This window comes from Somniosus microcephalus, chromosome 2 (assembly GCF_052327205.1).
Source record: "Somniosus microcephalus isolate GS21.2 chromosome 2, FLI_Smic_1.0, whole genome shotgun sequence".
Classification (NCBI taxonomy): domain Eukaryota; kingdom Metazoa; phylum Chordata; class Chondrichthyes; order Squaliformes; family Somniosidae; genus Somniosus; species Somniosus microcephalus.
The window spans coordinates 157,964,028-157,981,907 of NC_140988.1; the positions used below are offsets into that span (position 1 = coordinate 157,964,028).

At 42.0% G+C, this 17,880-nt stretch overlaps 1 protein-coding gene across 3 annotated transcripts in view; it reads left to right on the plus strand.

Annotated features, from left to right (window-relative positions):
• Positions 1 to 11,726, plus strand: part of lin54 (lin-54 DREAM MuvB core complex component) — an 82,219-nt gene extending 70,493 nt beyond the window's left edge. For 2 of the 3 annotated variants that reach the window (XM_085964818.1, XM_085964805.1), the window contains one exon: positions 4,336 to 11,726. In XM_085964818.1, coding sequence (XP_085820944.1) covers positions 4,336 to 4,537 — 202 coding nt within the window. In that variant the 3' untranslated portion in view covers positions 4,538 to 11,726. The remainder of the gene's footprint in view (positions 1 to 4,335) is intronic. The other variant, XR_015073252.1, reaches the window with a different exon arrangement.
• Positions 11,727 to 17,880: the final 6,154 nt, after the last annotated feature.

A 17,880-nucleotide genomic window follows, 5' to 3' on the forward strand; every position in this document is an offset into this window, starting at 1 on the left:
TCCCAGGGTATTCTGGGAGCAGTTCTACTACATTCATCTCTCAGAGGAGCAGTGCCTTAGAAGGCTCTGCTTCAGCAAGGAGGTGGTCACGGAGCTCTGCCACCTCCTGCAGCCCGAGCTCCAGCCTCAGCCCAGGACCAGGACATCTCTCTCAGTGGCTGTGAAGGTCACAGTCGTTCTCAATTTCTACGCCAGCGGCTCCTTCCAGGCTTAACAGGGGATATTGCAAACATTTTGCAGTTCGCCGTCCATTGCTGTATCCGGGAGGTAACAGACGCTCTCTACAGAAGAAGGGAGTACATCTCATTCCCCATGACCAGAGAGAAACAGGATGAACGCTCGTGGCTTTGCAAGGATAGTGGGCTTCCCCATGGTTCAGGGCGCAATTGACTGCACCCACGTGGCATTGCGGGCACCTCCTCACAATGCAGAGGTGTTCCGTAACCGCAAAGGCTACCACTCTCTGAACGTGCAGTTGGTGTGTGACCACAGCAGCGCATCCTCGCCGTCGATGCCCGCTATCCTGGCAGCAGCCATGATGCATTCATCCTGCGACAGCTCGTGGTTGGCTGCTCGGAGACAAGGGTTACCCACTCGCCAGCTGGCTGATGACACCTCTCCACAACCCCAACACTCCTGTTCAGCACGCATACAATGACAGCCATAGCACCACCAGGAACCTGATCGAACAGACTATCGGGGTGCTAAAGCAACAGTTCCTCTGCCTTGACCGCTCTGGAGGAGCCCTGCAGTACTCCCCTGATCACGTGTCCCTTTTTATCGTTGTGTGCTGCATGCTGCACAACCTGGCCATTCTGAAGGCCCAGGCATTGCCACCAGGGATTACAGGTCCACCTCAGGGGGAGGAGGAGGATGAAGAGGAGGAGGGAGCAACTCAATCTTGCTTCTGCAAGGGCCGTTCGTGAGAGCCTCATTCGACAGAATATGTGCAATGTCAAATTAACAATTTAATATCGAACACAACTCTCTCTTATGAAACACAACTATTCATAAAGAAACTCAATGGCCCAGAAATTCGGGTCGGGGGCTTCCCGCGGGTGCAAGCCCCCGACCTGCACTTACCTTGCGCGCCGGCAGTTGAGTTGTAGGGCCCTGTGGAATTGCGCTCCGGGGCCTGGCCCAGCTGCCGGCACGCAGTGCTTGCATGTCCCAGGGGCGTAGTTAGTGCGATGCGTCCCCTGGGATCACGTGAGCCATGGGCAGCCAATCGGAGCAGGGAATGCTCCATTCATAAGATTGACAGGAAGACCTGTCAAAACTTATGAATACTACGGCCCCAAAATAGCAGTAAACCTTCAAATAATTTTTTTTTTAAATCACACTTTTTAAATAAACTATAAATTACATTAAATAACTATTTTAAACAATTTAAATTTTTGAAAAAAAGAATTTTCTATTCTAACGGGGCTAAAAATAAACTTACTTGCTTTAAAGTATTTAAAAATAATAAACCTGTGGAAAAAATGTTTTAATTTTAATTAATTGACCACTTACCTTGTAAAAAGCAGGCCTTACGCCTGCTTTTTACATTTCTAAATACTGCAGGCTTACAATCCCGGGAAAACCTGCAAAAAAAAAAACTTAAGTTCAAAGCGCATGCACAGCCTCTCCTGCGCGCGCGTTCGACCTCTGAACACCTTCGTTCAGAGGATCGGAAGTGCCGGTTTCCCGTGCATGCAGAAAACCGGCACTTCCATTCGGCCTACGGGTGAGTACTCTGTGCGTACTCGCCCGTGGAGACCTGAATTTCTGGGCCAATATATTTACAAACACATTAATTTACTAACACACACTACCCTCATTTGCTACTAAAGTATTCTTTACTCACCCTTCTTCAATGATTTCCCTCCCCTTTTGAGTTCTCCCCTCCCAACCTTACTGCTCCTCCGTAATGTGGCCCCAGTGGCTGTAGCAAGGCTACTGAGTCTGGGAGCCAGAGACTGCAGATGACCTTGCAGGACTCCCTCGGCCACCTCTAGGCCTGGAAGGTCCGGCTGCAGACTGCACCACCTCAGCATGGGCAGCAGCAGTCTGGGCTGGCTGGATGACGGGCAGCAACAAGGGCAATAGTGGAGTGGCAGTGGTGGGAGCAGGAATGCAATCATCCTGAGAGGACAGCACCTTCCTGCTTGACCCACACACTGCCACTTCCCCGGGGCAGAACCTCAGCATCCAGAGCAATCTGCTCGAGCACAGATTGCTGGCCTGCTGCGGCACCGTGAGATCCCCGGTGGACTGTGGGCGCCCGAGGAGAAGTGTTTAGCGCTCCACCTCCCTATTGGGGCGCTAAAACTCAATTTCACGTTCGCCAGCGCTGATGTTAGCGCCCCAAAATGGTAGATACTGAATTTTTCCCCCCATAAGTTTTAAATGTTCAATCTTGCATTTAAAACTCTTCATGGCTTTGCCCCTGCCTATCTCTGTAACTTCCTCCAACCCTACAACACCCTTTCCCCCGCAAGCTCTACATTTCTTGCTCCATCATTGGTGGCTGTGCCTTCAGCTACTTAGGCCCCACCTTCTGGAATTCCCTGCCTAAGCTTCTATACCTCACTCTCCTCATTTCAGACCCTCCATAAAGCCCACCTCTTTGACCAAGATTTTGATCAATCTTCCTAAAATCTCCGCCTTTAGCTTGGTGTCCATTTATTGATGACATCTCTGAAGTGCCTTCGGATGTTTTTTCCAACGTTAAAGGCATTATATCAATGCAAGTTATTGCATTAGATATATTTTGGAGAAAATCAACTATGTTCTTGTTCAAGTGTTGTTTTTATTACTTTCCTGTTTTATTCATTGAATTGCAGTCTCTTCAGTCCAGTTTAACGCAGAGATACTTAGAATATTATTAAACTGGAAGTGATGCTTCTTATTGATTCCTGTTGTTTAATCCCAAAATTTCCCCATTGTTGAAAAGATTTGTCGATTGGTGAGCATCAGCAGACTTCCATATTTCCTCCTCCTTTCCTCCCCCCACCCCCATACACAACATATACAGTACTTGCTTGTTAGCTATGACATTACTGAATTGTTAGATTTGAGGAATGTTCTGCATTGTGCATTGAAGTCCATTAAGAGTTGAACTGAGGTTGTTTAAGCTTCTTTTATTCCATTTATCTGGGTTGGATTTGAACTTGTGTTGCACATTGGACAGGAGCATATTTTTTGCTTTCAGATGTGCTACCCAGACCCTTATAATGTCCTCCTGGTACATTAGAATGTTTTAGTTGTCAGTCTGTAGTGATCATTCAGATATACTTGTCAAGTCATGATTGCCAAAAATAAACCTTGCTTTTCTAATTGATTGTGCTGATCAGTTTAGTGCTACAATTTTAATTCTTTACATAGCAGAAAATATTTCATTTCATTAGCAGCTCTAATAGAATTCACCGTAATCTTTCAATTCTTGATAAGTAAAGGACGTTGAACAGCTGGTGGTAGGTATAAAGTGAGAGAGATTAAATTAAGTGCAATAAAACCAGTTTGTACAAAATTAGCACTGAGTTGTGTGTTGTTCAACTGTTGAACAGACATTCACTTTTAGTATTTTACAATCCTGTCAATATTCTAGATGAAGTCAGTTTACTTAGGACATTCCCAAGGTTAACCCAGGGTTTTCCTGGTCTAATCTGGCATAGACCTGCATCATTTTTCCATTGAGCCATTATGGAAACACCCTACATTAATCTGATTCTTGATCTAAGTTCATAATTAACCTCTCAAATATTAGTTTCATTCAAAAATTTACTTTTTAGGAGCCATCATTCTGGATAGCCACTTGTGCATAAAGATTTTGTTTAATCCCCCCTTCCAAAAAAATTAGTAGTAAACCTTTTTGAATTTGACATGTACTTAGCAGAATTATGAATTTTTGAACCCACTGCCTTTTGCCAGCGAGTTTCTGCTGTGGTCCAGGTTCTGCAGTGGCAGGTTCACTCCAGGTTCTGCAGTGGCAGGTTCACTCCAGGTTCTTCTCTTTGCCTCAGGGATCTCTAATGAATGAAGTAGACAAATGAACTTTGATTTGGATCGAGAAACTTCCAGAATTACTGCAAGAAATCCATAATACCTATAGTCACTTAGTCCCTTTTGGCACCCAAAAAAATTCAGAAAGGATGAAGAGATTTCCTCTAGATGTTGGGTGTAGTAAGACGACAAACTTATTTATAAGGAGCGTAATATATTTAATAATTTGACCACACCACCTAATGGACGGAGAAAATCTTCCCTAAGGTTCTTCTAACTAAAATGTAAGAACTGCCAATGGTTAATTTTTTTCACTCTCTTTCTGGCTTTTAATTGTCTTTTTTTCAGGTTGCCGTTCACATTTGTTACAAAAGAAGTGGCAGAAGCAACTTGTGAGTGTCTTCTGGCACAAGCCGAGGAAGCAGAGAAGAATAGCCAGACAAAAGCTGTCACTGAACGCATGATTCTAGAAGAATTTGGGCGCTGTTTAATGCAGATTATAAACTCAGCGGGAAAAGCTAAAGGAGATGCCTGTGCTCTGAGCTGCTAATCCATTTGTGCTCCACCATGGGAGCTGAACAGGAAGAATCATTTGGGAAAACTCGGCTGAGAGGTTTTTTTAAAAAGAAAATGCTGAAGCGTTTTGGGCTTGCCATGATGTTTTACAGCTGTACGGTTAGCGAAGACTTTCAATAAGTCAGATTATTCCTTCTTGGCAGACTTTCTGTGCATTGTCTGACTGAGGTGCCTTTTTTAAACTTAAAATGCTTAGAATGCAGAGTAAGTAGATTTTATGATGTAAAATCAGTGTGTGAATATGCAAAACCCTCATGAAGGAGACACTGTTTTGATGCTGGTGGTGACATTTTATATATTCTGCATCCCTCTATGCAAGGCTGCTTTCTCTTTGTTGACATTCTTTCCCCCAAGCTGTCATGGACACCTTGGGCATTCTATCCCCCCCCAATGATGAGTATCTTTTAGCCTGAGGTACAAACTGTCTCTGGATCTGACAGTGGAAGATCTGAGTACTGTACCTTCAATTAATCATACCCTCAGAAATTACATGCAAAGAGCACTATGAGGATCAAGTTTTTGACATAATGACTCTGTTTTAAAAATGTAACAGAGCCTGAGGGTGGAAATAAGATTTTATGTGGCTGAGATGCTTTGCATTACGTTTGTCCTCCTTGTTGTTAATGTAAATGTACCCACCTCTCCTTTTGGAATACATCATCAATGATTGAGTTACTTGGTCCACAGCACATTGAAAATCTGTCAACTTACTGTGCACGAGTAATTGATAGACCACAATGGTGCTTTATCATACTCATGATCAACTGAAAGATGCGCCTTATGTCAGGAATTACGGAATTCATCTATGTAGGTACTATTGGTTATCAGTGCTCTTGACCCGCTGACCTTTTGAAAACTTTGCCAGCATGTATCCACCTCTGAACACGGCTGCCAATTAATAAGACCACTGGGTGGCACAGTAGAGTGGGGAGAGATGGGTTTTCTGCTCCTCCCACATTAAGTTCCCTATCTTGGCCATTTTGCCACGGAGAGCTGCCACGCAGAGGCCACAGACACTTTCCTGCCAAAAGGGAAAATCAGAGTAAGGAGCCATCCCTGGGCCAGTACGAACAGTATTGGCAGAGACCTAGAAGCAACCTCTTGACTATGAATGGAGATCAGGAAAGGGAGAGAAAATGCTACAATGGTGAAATCTTTTATCTTTCCAAAAAAAAGTAATCAGAGGAACACAATTTTGTTGCACATGGATCATCTAGCATTGTGACAACACAATTTTTTAGGGTAAGTATATTTTTATGTTATGTAAAAGCATATTTGCACGTCCTTTTTCTAAGTGTGTTCTGTTCAATGAAAATGCTACAACCATTTCAAAGATTAAAAAATAGAGGTAGGAACCTAAAAGTGAGATTGTTTATCTCTCTGAACATGTCATAATACCCATTAAGTGTGACCGTGCAATATGCAAAAGCTCAAGACACACTTTATTTTAACATTAAACTTTTTTTGTAAAATATGAATAAAACTGGCTATTTCCTTTTTTTTCAATTTGATGATTAAAACTCCACAGTATCCCGATGCTTTAAAAAAATAAAAAAAATAAGTGCTTTCTAAGTATTGCTACATGATTCCTCTACGTGATATGCAGCTGCAGAAAGACATTGAAAGTGTTGCCGGTCTGACCTCAAAAATGAACAGTCTGCTTAATAAAACTTGGTACCACCAGTGTTCTCAGTGTCATAATCTTCACAAAACCTTTTTGTTCATTACTGCTATTTTCATATAACTTAAGGAATAGCCTGTTAACATACTGAAAGACAAAGAGGTTTTTCAAATGTATTTTTACAGAACATTAGAACAGGGTATTTGATGCTAATTAAAATCCATGCCTGCCTTAGATTAATTATTCTGAGCGAGTGATGGTGTATAAAATGTGAATTAATGGCTAACTGGCTTCTCAAGCTTGTACTTTATCGGGTTTCAAGTGGGGATAGGCATAGTCTTTCTCTGCTGTACCAGTAATTGAAATGCTATACTAATTTGTATATATTCTGTTAATTTAGTCTCTGCAGCTGTATTATGTGTATTTAAATAGTATACAAAAAGACTTTGGTTATCTAAATGGAATTTGGACTACATGTGTAGATTGTGAAAATAGTGTGGCGATTGTTGTGGGTGTTTTTCTGGCATTAATTTGAAGGTGGTGTTTTCATACCTTTCATTTTGTGCGTAATATTGACTTTTTTTCACCCCAGTTAAGTACAATGCAAGAAGCTTTCTGTAATAATCCAAGTATTAAATGGATTAATTGCCTTCTGTGCCACCTTTGAAAGCAGAAGTATGCTTTATTTATATTAACTTCAGTTAAATCCATTTGTTTAGACTTGTATTTAATGCAAACTGGGAAGGCTATGATGGATAGGTAATATTGTTTACCAATTACATGTGATTTTGTTTTTATTTGGTCATTTTAATATATTGTGACGCCTTAACCTGGCAGCCAGATCAATGAACATCAATGCTTGAATGGATAATTCAAATAAGTTCGCCAGAAACCAGCCATCACATTTGGATATTTCAGATACAAGCTACAGGATGCCCGCTTTCAAGTTAACATTGTAAAGCAACATATGTCCTTCGTACTGTTTATGGTGGTCCTAGTAATATGACTTGCTCAGATATATTCTAGAACTGTTTACTGCATTTTAAATCTGTTAATTTTGGGAGGATTAGACATGACACATGATTACCAGTAGAGATTCCTTGAATTGCTGTCATTTCAATAGCTAGATGAGCCCCGTGTAGACAGAGCCAAGATAAATGAAGTAATGGTCTGGAATTTGCTGTCCGGATGATGGCGAACTGGCAACGTTCGCCGTCATTCTGCCTTTGAAACTGACTGCAACTTTGGGATTTGGCGCAGGCGGAAATCCTGAAGTTGCGGTCTGTCATTAACTGCTCCGAAACAAGCTGTGCTGTTACACCCCCCACAGAGCCGGCAATCAGTGTAATCAGCCAAATCATTGAAACTGATGAAAACTTTGGCTCTTCCGCAGTAAGTATGTTGTTAAAATCCCCACTAAAAGTTAGATCCAAAGGGATGAGGTGTAACTGGGGTTTTAACAACGTATTGACTACTAAACAAGGGTTATGGCCCTGGAAAACTAATTTTAATTTTGTGCAATGTGAAATTTTCCATTTTAATTTTTTTTTTTTTTTTAATTTTAAATTTTTTTTTAAAGTTTGTTCATCTTTATTTCAGCTTTGCCCTTTCCTCATGTGAGAGCCCCAATCTTTGTTTTGCGCCGCTCTAATATTTTTTTAAAGTTTGAATTTTAAGAGCTTGCCCACTTCCTTGTTCGCTGTCTGAGATGTCACAGCAGCTTGCGTGAGGGGATCCCCACTACTCTGTTGATTTGAATTGATCGTCAGAAAACCCGAACTTCTCGACACGTAGATTGTGAGATCAGTGTGCGAAGCTTGCATTGGGGCCAGCGGTGAATGGTTTTGCTTCATAGAATAGAATCATAGAATTGTTACAGCACAGTAGGAGGCCATTCGGCCTGTCGAACCCGTGCCGGCTCTCTGCAAGAGCACTTCAGCTAGTCCCACTCCCCCGCCCTTTCCCCGTAGCCCTGTAATTTTTTTTCCTTCAGGTACTTATCCAATTCCCCTTTGAAAGCCATGATTGAGTCTGCCTCCACCACTGTTTCAAGCAGTGCAATCCAGATCCTAATCACTCGCTGAGTAAAAAATGTTTTTCCTCATGTCGCCTTTGGATCTTCTGCCAATCACCTTAAATCTGTGTCCTCTGGTTCTCGACCCTTCCGCCAATGGGAACAGTTTCTCTCTATCTACTCTGCCTAGACCTCTCATGATTTTGAACACCTCTTTCAAATCTCCCCTCAATCTTCTCTGCTCTAAGGAGAACAACCCCAGCTTTTCCAGTCTATCCACATAACTGTAATTCCTCATCTCTGGAACCATTCTTGTAAATCTTTTCTGCACCCTTTCTAAAGCCTTCACATCCTTCCTAAAGTGCGCTGCCCAGAATTGGACACAATACGCCAGTTGAGGCCGAACCAGTGTTTTATAAAGCTTCATCATAACTTCCTTGCTTTTGTACTTTATGCCTCTATTTATAAAGTCCAGGATCCTGTATACTTTTTTAACCTCTTTCTCAACCTGCCCTGCCACCTTCAATGATATGTTCACATATACCCCCAGGTCTCTCTGTTCCTGCACTCCCTTTAGAATTGTACCCTTTAGTTTATATTGCCTCTCCTTGTTCTTTCTACCAAAATGTATCACTTCGCCGCTGACTGCAAATTCCAGGCCATTCTGTTTAAACCCTCATTATTACATGAGTCACCTTGCTGATCAGTGATCAGCTTTGTACTTGCTTGTATGATTGTGAAGGGACAATCTATTATTTACATTTTTTAGGTATTGATTTTACAGGATTAATAAATGATGAGAAAGTTTAGAGAACACACCCAAGATAATTCATGTTTAAGAACTCAGTTTTAAAGTGTAAATGCTAAAACAATGAGTGTTGGCCTGTAACCATTAAAGGAAAAATAGTCTTGTAGCGACTAGGCTTCTATTTTTTTTGCAGGGGGTGGGAGGGTGCAACACACTGGGGTTACCAGTGTATGGCACTATGGAGTGCTGGGGCATGGGTTCTTTATTCTCTGATCTAAGTTTCAATTCCCCAGCTGCATTGCTATGGGGAAGCACTGAGAGGAGCCTAGTCACCCCCACAGGTCATCATCTGACTGCTCTTGGATACTTCCTAGCAACTGGCCGTGTGACATTGGAAGATACCAATGAGCAGGTGACCCTCAACCCTCACATTTGCAGTCTGTATGATCCAGGAGAAAAGGATTTCATATCATCCCAAAAGTAAAGTTGGATAAGATGTTTTGTAGTTTAACCTCACTTGTTTTGTTTTTGGATTTCCTCTCCTTTTTCTGATCTGTGCACATCATTTCTCAGCCAAGGGAGCAGGTAAACAGCTTGGCGTGCTAGTTGAGAAGCTAGGTTTCGGTGGGTTTCTTTTATGGATGTTTCTCCACTGACTAGTTGAATCATAAAGTAACTATATGGGTTTAAACCCTTATTCTGTCTTTCTGGAACATTGCTTTGAACTTGTTAACTGCTGTCTACCTGCACTAGCAGAGAGGTATTGCTGGGCCTCTGATTTTCTATAATTCCAACTATGATATCATATGGGCACCATGTACTAGATGCAGATGTGTTTCAGCGTTTAACATTGTAATGAGGTATCAAGCATTCCTTTTCCTTTTTTTCCCCCTATCTTTTCCTGTCTCCTTCATGGGGAGAATTGCCAGCAGCCAGATCTTGAATACCTTGCAACATTGAATTCCATTGGCAAAGGCCTAGGAGCAGGTTGACCATGATTGGTGCATGGACCAGGAAGATGTAGGAGAAAATAGTTTGTGTGTTCCCTAACATAAACACCACTTCAAAAGTTCTGCAGATGTTGCTGGTCCCAGGATTCCCAATGCAATGTAGTCCAACTTGACCTTGTGATCCTGTTATGATATTTGACTTTCACTAACGCTAGATCAGAAATTGAAGTACAGTAATTATTTCCCCCACCCTAAACCTAGAACTGGGCCCCTTCTCCTTTAGTGATTATTGATCTTTGGGGAATGCCAGATTTTCCCCATTACAAATCACGTTTAACAGAAATTGTTCCACAGTATGATTTTGAGGTACATTTTTAAAAATAATTAGTATTGACTATAATGAGTGGACATATTTATTGTCCTAACAAACCTGATTAAATCATGATAGCCTTACTAGTTGCACTGCCATCTTGTTTGTGAATTTCTGAGGAGTATTACTGTATTAAGAATGTTTCTTTTTAAAGGTTGCAGTTATACGGTCACTTTTACATTCTTTCTACTTTGCAGCACTGCAAGAGTGACTATAACTGTAAAGTGGGGTCATGATCTGACTGGAGCAAAGAAGTGTTGGGCCCTGCCCTTCATTGAGGCTATCTCACACCACTTGGACTTGACGTTGTGATGTCAAGCTGGGTTTGTTGGACCTCTTGGGCACTTTATGAACTGAAGTAGATTTTTCTTAATGTTCTGAGAAAGTGGATGCTCCTGCTTGTGCTGTCAAAACATTTAATATTTACTGGTAAGGATGAAAGCTCTGCATGTTTAAGTACACTTACACAGCGTGCTCATGTCAGAGTACGAGCTTGGTAGTGCTCAGGTGCTGTCGGCTGCAAAAGAGGATCTGTTGCTTAAGACTGATAATGGCCAAAAAAGGATCGCAAACCATTACATTTTTTTTTGTGTTGCTTTTCCTATGCTGTTTTTTGAATTACCAAATGAGGACTGGGGGTGTTGTAGTGTCAGCTGGTATTGCATCATTTCCCTAGCTTCTACGTTTTTATTGCCCCCTCCCAACATTTGTCCATGTGTATGATCTACCCTTTTGTAAATCATCCTGTTTTTATATATTCTGTGGTATACTGAAACTGATGTGTGTATTTAATTGCAGTTGCTGTCTAAAAGGTTTCTGACTACTGCACTGCTTGATCTTGGTATGAATGTCAAATTTGTTCACTTATTTCTGTGGAGAATAAATCAGCTTTAACTACCCTAGCACAGGGTCTCTAATTCTTTATCCTCCACATCATTTATAACTTCACATATTTAAAGGGAATCATCACCATGTTAAACACTGCATACACACCAACCACTTTCAAGGGATCTGCAGCAGTTTTCATTATTTGTTTTTCTTGAAAGTGGTGACTTTTGGAGAGAAATTGAGATCAGATCAATTTGATGGATACCATGTAATTTAATCATAACTGGCATATGTTTTTGAAGCAACAGTCAGACATTATATGCTATTAATGATTTCAGCTGCTTGCTTAGTAAGCTGAAAAAAATTAAAGTTACAGTGGTTAGAACAAAACTGAATAAAAACATGTAATTGGTGCTAATCACCAGATCCAAGTTTCATCAAGTGTTCAGGTACTTGATAATTTCCCACTTTACATTTTAAATGGAATTCTGAAACTGTTTCATTTCAGTGTTTATCACTTTTAATTGTAACTTGTGTTTATTAGAGACAAATGGTTTTATTTTGTAATGTACTTGTATGCCAATTTTTATATATGGTAAATAGCTGCATTTATAATAAATTGTATCATTGGCCACTTGCTTTATTGCTCATTTGTCTTGTCTTGATTTTAACATAATGCCAAAAGTTTTATTTTGGAATGTTGCTATTAAAACTGGTGTTTTTGGCCACCTGGTGTACAATCCAGAATGGTTGAATGTAGGGCATGACCAGAATATACAAAGGGCAATTGAGAAGAGAGGTCCACACCTGAAATATTAATCTGCTCTTTATCACTACAGATGGTGACAGATTGTGGAACTTGCTGTATATGTCCAGAATTTTCTGTTTGTATTTCAGATTTCCAGCTTGTTTCTGAATGACCTTCTTGTAGCTCCTCCAGCAGTCAATCAAAGGGAAGCTTATATGCAGTGTGGTATGTATGGTGCAAGATTTTCAATTGCAGGATGTTGCAATCCCTAAAAACCAATGCCTCACTGAGCCTCCTTGCTGTAAAATAAAGGAATCCTGATGTGTAACACAAGCTATCTCAATGATAGCTGACAAGGAAGTGGTTTCCCCCACCCCAACCGACATGTGGCTGGGGCATATTTGAATTGAAATGAGTGTTACTTGGCTTCTAAGTATCATTTAGTCTGGGGCTCTTTTAAGGTGATGACACAATGCCAAACCACATCCCTGAAGAAGATCACAGACCAACTCAGGAAGGGAAATAAGCCAACTACATTGACCTGCCTAAAGCCAGGCAAGGATGGTCACATTCTAACCAACAAAATATGGGGCAGGACTCCTGGCCCCTCAACTCAATGATATCCCAAGGATCATGAGTGAACAAGTCAATTTACCTCTGTGTTGCTCCCATTGAACGCACGGCTGTGCCAACAAATCTAAATACCAATGCACTCGTCTGCAAGCTCTGTGAAATCAGTGTACATAGTAATACAGAAAATTGTGTGCTTATAAACTCTTTAAACCCTTATGTTTTGTTACCTCCATACGCACTTCGATAATATTAGAACTCTGGAGGGATGAGTCCTCTCTACATTGTTACCACAGCTTATTGTATATTAATCTTGTTCTGACATTTTTAACGATTAGTCTTTAAAAAAGTAATGGAAAAAAGGCAGATGGAATGACTTTTTTTCGTTGGCTCCCAGTTAAGCAACGCCTTGATTTTAAAATTCTCATCCTTGTTTTCAAATCCCTCCATGGCCTTGCCCCTCTATCTCTGTAATCTCCAGCCGCACAACCCCCCGCCCCCCCCCCCCCCCCCCCCCCCCCCGAACCAAAAAAAAATATCTCCGCTCCTCTAATTCTGCCCTCTTGAGAATCCCTGATTTTAATCGCTCAACCATCAGTGGCCATGCCTTCAGCTGCCTCAGCCCTAAGCTCTGGAAATCCCTCCCCAAACCTCTCTACCTCTCTTTCTCCTTTAAGACACTCCTTAAAACCTATCTCTTTGACCAAGCTTTTGGTCATCTGCCCTAATTTCTCCTTATATGGCTTGGTGTCAAATTTTTATTTTTTGTGGCAAAACACTCCTGTGAAGCACCTTAGGACCTTTGACTACGTTAAAGGTGCTATATAAATACAAGTTGTTGTTGTTGTAATACAATGGCAAAATTGACCAGGGTTCCTGTTGCAGATTTCAGTCTAGTGACCTCTGCTGGATATGTGTGTGAATAGTGGATGAGGAGAGGGTTGGCCTGGCCTGCGATACTAATGTACTATTTGTAGACTTGGCTTCAAGAATAGCCATTTGGGTAAGGTATAGATGGTTGCTACTGTCTTTTTAAATATACTCCAGTATGTGTCATTATCTTCAGGAGGAAAAAGCTATGACTGAAAATTTTGTTGGAGTAATGGATTTGCACTCAATATTTTCTTTCAGAAACCTTAAACTAAATGAATAAGTTGTTTCAATCTAGTAACTGTATTCAGTAATTTCATTCTGCCATTTGCCCCTTCCAATTTTCTCTCCTGTTTTATATCATCCTGAAAGTGGTAACCTGTGAACATAGCTGCAGTTTTTAAATGTAAAAGCTACTTAACTGCAATGATGCAGTTTTCTCACCATCAGCTGCAGTTAGGAATATAATATGCCCACCTTAATTTGTTCTGATGGTACCAAAGCCCCTTTTTTGGAGGTTCATTGGTTCGGAAAGTGGAAAAAGATGTTTTCACTTGACCTCACCAATGTCTGTACAATCGATCAACTTTTCCTGTTCTGCAAGTCAGGATATTTTTTCTTCTCTTTTCCTGAAGAAATAGACTTCTTGCTGAAGTACAGTATAACTCATACCAGTCACCCTCCAGCATCACCTCCCTTAAGTGGCCCATATTCCCGTGATGTTTACACTTGAGTGTCAGGCTATTCAGCAATGCACAGCATAGCGGTAGCCTCATACTGTCCACACATCTACTTTCAGCAACTCCGCCGCATCTGCTCCGACGATGCCACCTTCCATACCAGTACTTCCGACATGTCTTCCTTTTTCCTCAACCGAGGATTCCCCTCTACTGTGATTGACATGGCCCTCGACTGTGTCCGTTCTATCTCCCGCACTTCTGCCCTCACCCCTGCCCCTCCCTCCCGGAACCACGATAGAGTTCCCCTTGCCCTCACCTTTCACCCCACCAGCCTCCACATTCAACGGATCATCCTCCGCCATTTCCAGCGTGATCCCACCACCAAACGCATCTTCCCCTGACCTCCCCTTTCAGCATTCCGTAGGGACCGCTCCCTCCGCGACACCCTAGTCCACTCCTCTACCACCCCCAGCACCCCTTCCCCTTTGCCCGGCACCTTCCCATGCAAGCGCAGGAGATGCAACACATGCCCTTATACCTTCCCACTGGACAGGGCCCCAAACACCCCTTCCAGGTGGAACAGCGATTTACTTGTACTTCCTGCAATTTAGTATACTGTATTCGCTGCTCACAATGTGGTCTCCTCTACATTGGGGAGACCAAACACAGATTGGGTGACCGCTTTGCGGAACACCTCCGTTCAGTCCGTAAGGGGGATCCCGAGCTCCTGGTGGCCTGTCACTTTAATTCACCGCCCCATTCCCACTCGGACCTCACCGTCCTCAGCCTCTTGCATTGTTCCACGGAAGTTCAGCGTAAGCTTGAGGAACAGCATCTCATCTTTCAATTAGGCACTCTACAGCCTTCTGGACTCAACATAGAGTTCAACAATTTCAGATCATAACCTCGGCCCCTATCACATATATATATATATATATATATATATATTTTTTTTTCCCCCTTTTTTTAATCCACACTTTCGTCTGGGCTTTTTTCTTCCCTCCCACATGGCAGCTGTCCTTCATTCACACTTCAACTAGAGCCATCCTTTGTTCCTTGAATATCTCTTAATGCCTCTTAATCTCTCCTGCTTTCTATCCTATCTCTGACCTTCCCTTTTGTTCTTTCATCCCCTCCCCCTTTTCCCAGCCCCCACTTGCTTTAAAATCTATCCCTTTTCCTGCTTTTTTTCCAGTTCTGACGAAGGGTCTTCGACCTGAAACGTTAACTCCATTTCTCTCTCCACAGATGCTGCCCTGGCCTGCTGAGTTTTTCCAACGTTTTCTGTTATTTTGGATTTCCAGCATCCGCAGTATTTTGCTATCGTACTTTCAGCAACAGTTGTTCGATAGCAATCCGCAGTAGGAACTACAAAATAGCACTCGGTTGATTTTCCCCATCCTAACTTTAGAGATGTGGAGGTCAAAAGTAATGCCTCTATTGCTATCGGACTGAGATAAGTTAATTTTATTCATTCACAGGATGTGGGCATCGCTGGCAAGGCCAACATTTATTGCCCTTGCAGGTGGCGGTGCGCTGCCTTCTTGAACTGCTGCAGTCTGTGTGGTGAAGGTACTCCCACAGTGCTGTTTGTTAACAGGCTGGGGATCAAATCTGGGACTTTCCTCGTCTATACAAATCTGCTGTTCGTTAGATAAACTTGTGGAACTATCCGGAAGCACCAGTCTTGTTTCCTGCTGTGATAATCTTCCCTCCCATCTCAGCAGGAGGTTCGACAGTTGGAGTGCAGTCCACAACAGCCGAGATCAGTTAACTTCGGACAGACTAGGAATCGAACCTGGTTCGTATGGTTCAATCCCATGGGGGATTGTCTTTAACTACTAGGAAATTATGGCGCTATAGTTATATTTTAGAAATTTTGTAAGAGTTAAATTTCCCGTTCTTCTATTGCTATATACTCTGGTTTATATTTCAGCCCATGTTATATTTCCAGATTTTACCCTCCATGCTGTTTTTAATGTTTATGGCTGGACTGTAGACTGCATTCTTTATGAATTGGTACCTTCATCTTTATTCTCCAAGTTAGTGTGATTAGGTTTAATGGTTAATCCTGAATAATGGTAAATCACTTACTGGAGGATACCCACCATGTTCTGCCTATCACCTCAGAACGTGGACAGTAACATGCTGCTGGACCACTGCAGAGGGGCTACACTATTTAGACAGTTTAATTTGTAACTAAATCTGACCATCAAAACAAAAAGTCAACATCTAGTACAATAAGCAAACTTAAACAACTTAAAACTAGTCTGTTTAAAATAAGGACCTAGTTTGAAATTCTCACAGACTTTCTCAGCAAGGTCTTTATAAATTCAGTGTTGGATGGTAAATCACGAGATGATTTTTCATAGAGCCCCTTTTGCCACATAGTAGTGGCAATGCAAATATGGAACTGAGGACAACCAAAGTGTTCTATTTTCGAATGTAAACAGAGTTTCCATCCTAATTCTGTTGAAGTAAAAATTACAACAGTAACTACACTTCATTGGCTGTAAACGCTTTGGGCCTTCCTGAGATTGTGAAACGGACTATATAAATGCAAGACTCTTCTTGCACTATGACGGTGTAAGCAACTTCACTGAAAGGCATCCTGCGCCTTCTCGCTGCAGGATGTGTGATGTATAACCTCTGTGGAAAATGCAATGGGAACCTGCATCTGTTGACTTCCAAGGCATGGGGCCCATAGTAAAATGGTATTTCAGGATTAGGTGTAACTAATATACTCCTTTACTATTTGGAAGAATGATGTCATGTTATTTTCCCATGCTTTTCGGGTATAGTTGAGGTACATTCCCATGGGGGAAAGGTAGGACAACCCTGGATGATGAAAGAGATAGAGAGTAAGATAAATCAGAAAAAGGGGGTGTATGACAGATGTCGGGTTGAGAATGCAAGGGAAAACCAGGCTGAACATAGAAAGTTCAGAGGAGAAGTAATAAAAGAAAATAAGAGGGGTAAAGAGAGAGTATGAGAATGAATTGCTAGCTAAAATAAAAGGGAATCCAAAAGTCTTCTATAGGCATATAAATAGTAAACAGGAAGTAAGAGGGGTGGGGCCGATTAGGGACCAAAAAGGAGACCTATGCATGGAGGCAGAGGGCATAGCTGAGGTACTAAATGAGTACTTTGGCAGCATCTTTTCCTTGGTAAAGACAGATACAAAGGCAATATAAACTAAAGGGTACAATCCTAAAGGGGGTGTATGAACAGAAAGACCTGTGGGGTATATGTGCACAAATCGTTGAAGGTGGCAGGACAGGTTGAGAAAGCAGTTTAAGAAAAAGCATACGGGATCCTGGGCTTTATAACTAGAGGCATAGAGCACAAAAGCAAGGAAGTTATAATGAACCTTTATAAAACACTGGTCTGACCTCAACTGGAGTATTGTGTCCAATTCTGGGCACCGTACTTTAGGAAGGATGTGAAGGCCTTGGAGAGGGTGCAGAAAAGATTTAGGACTAGTTCCAGGGGTGAGGGACTTCAGTTACGTGGATAGATTAGAGAAGCTGGGGTTGTTCTCCTTGGAGCAGAGAAGTTTGAGAGGAGATTTGATAGAGGTGTTCAAAATCATGATCGGTCGAGACAGAGCAGATAGAGAGAAACTGTTCCCGTTGGCGGAAGGGTCAAGAACCAGATGACATAAGAACATAAGAAATAGGAGCAGGAGTAGGCCAATTGGCCCCTCGAGCCTGCTCCGCCATTCAATAAGATCATGGCTGATCTGATCCTAACCGCCAATCCACTATGACAGGACTATCTCCTGAATCTAACAGCATTAGACACACGAAAACAGGAGCCAGGATCAGGCTACACGGCCCCTGGGCCCGCTCCGCTACCCACAGGGCCATGACCTATCCGAACCTAGACTCATGTCCAAATTCCTGCCCGCTCCCCGTA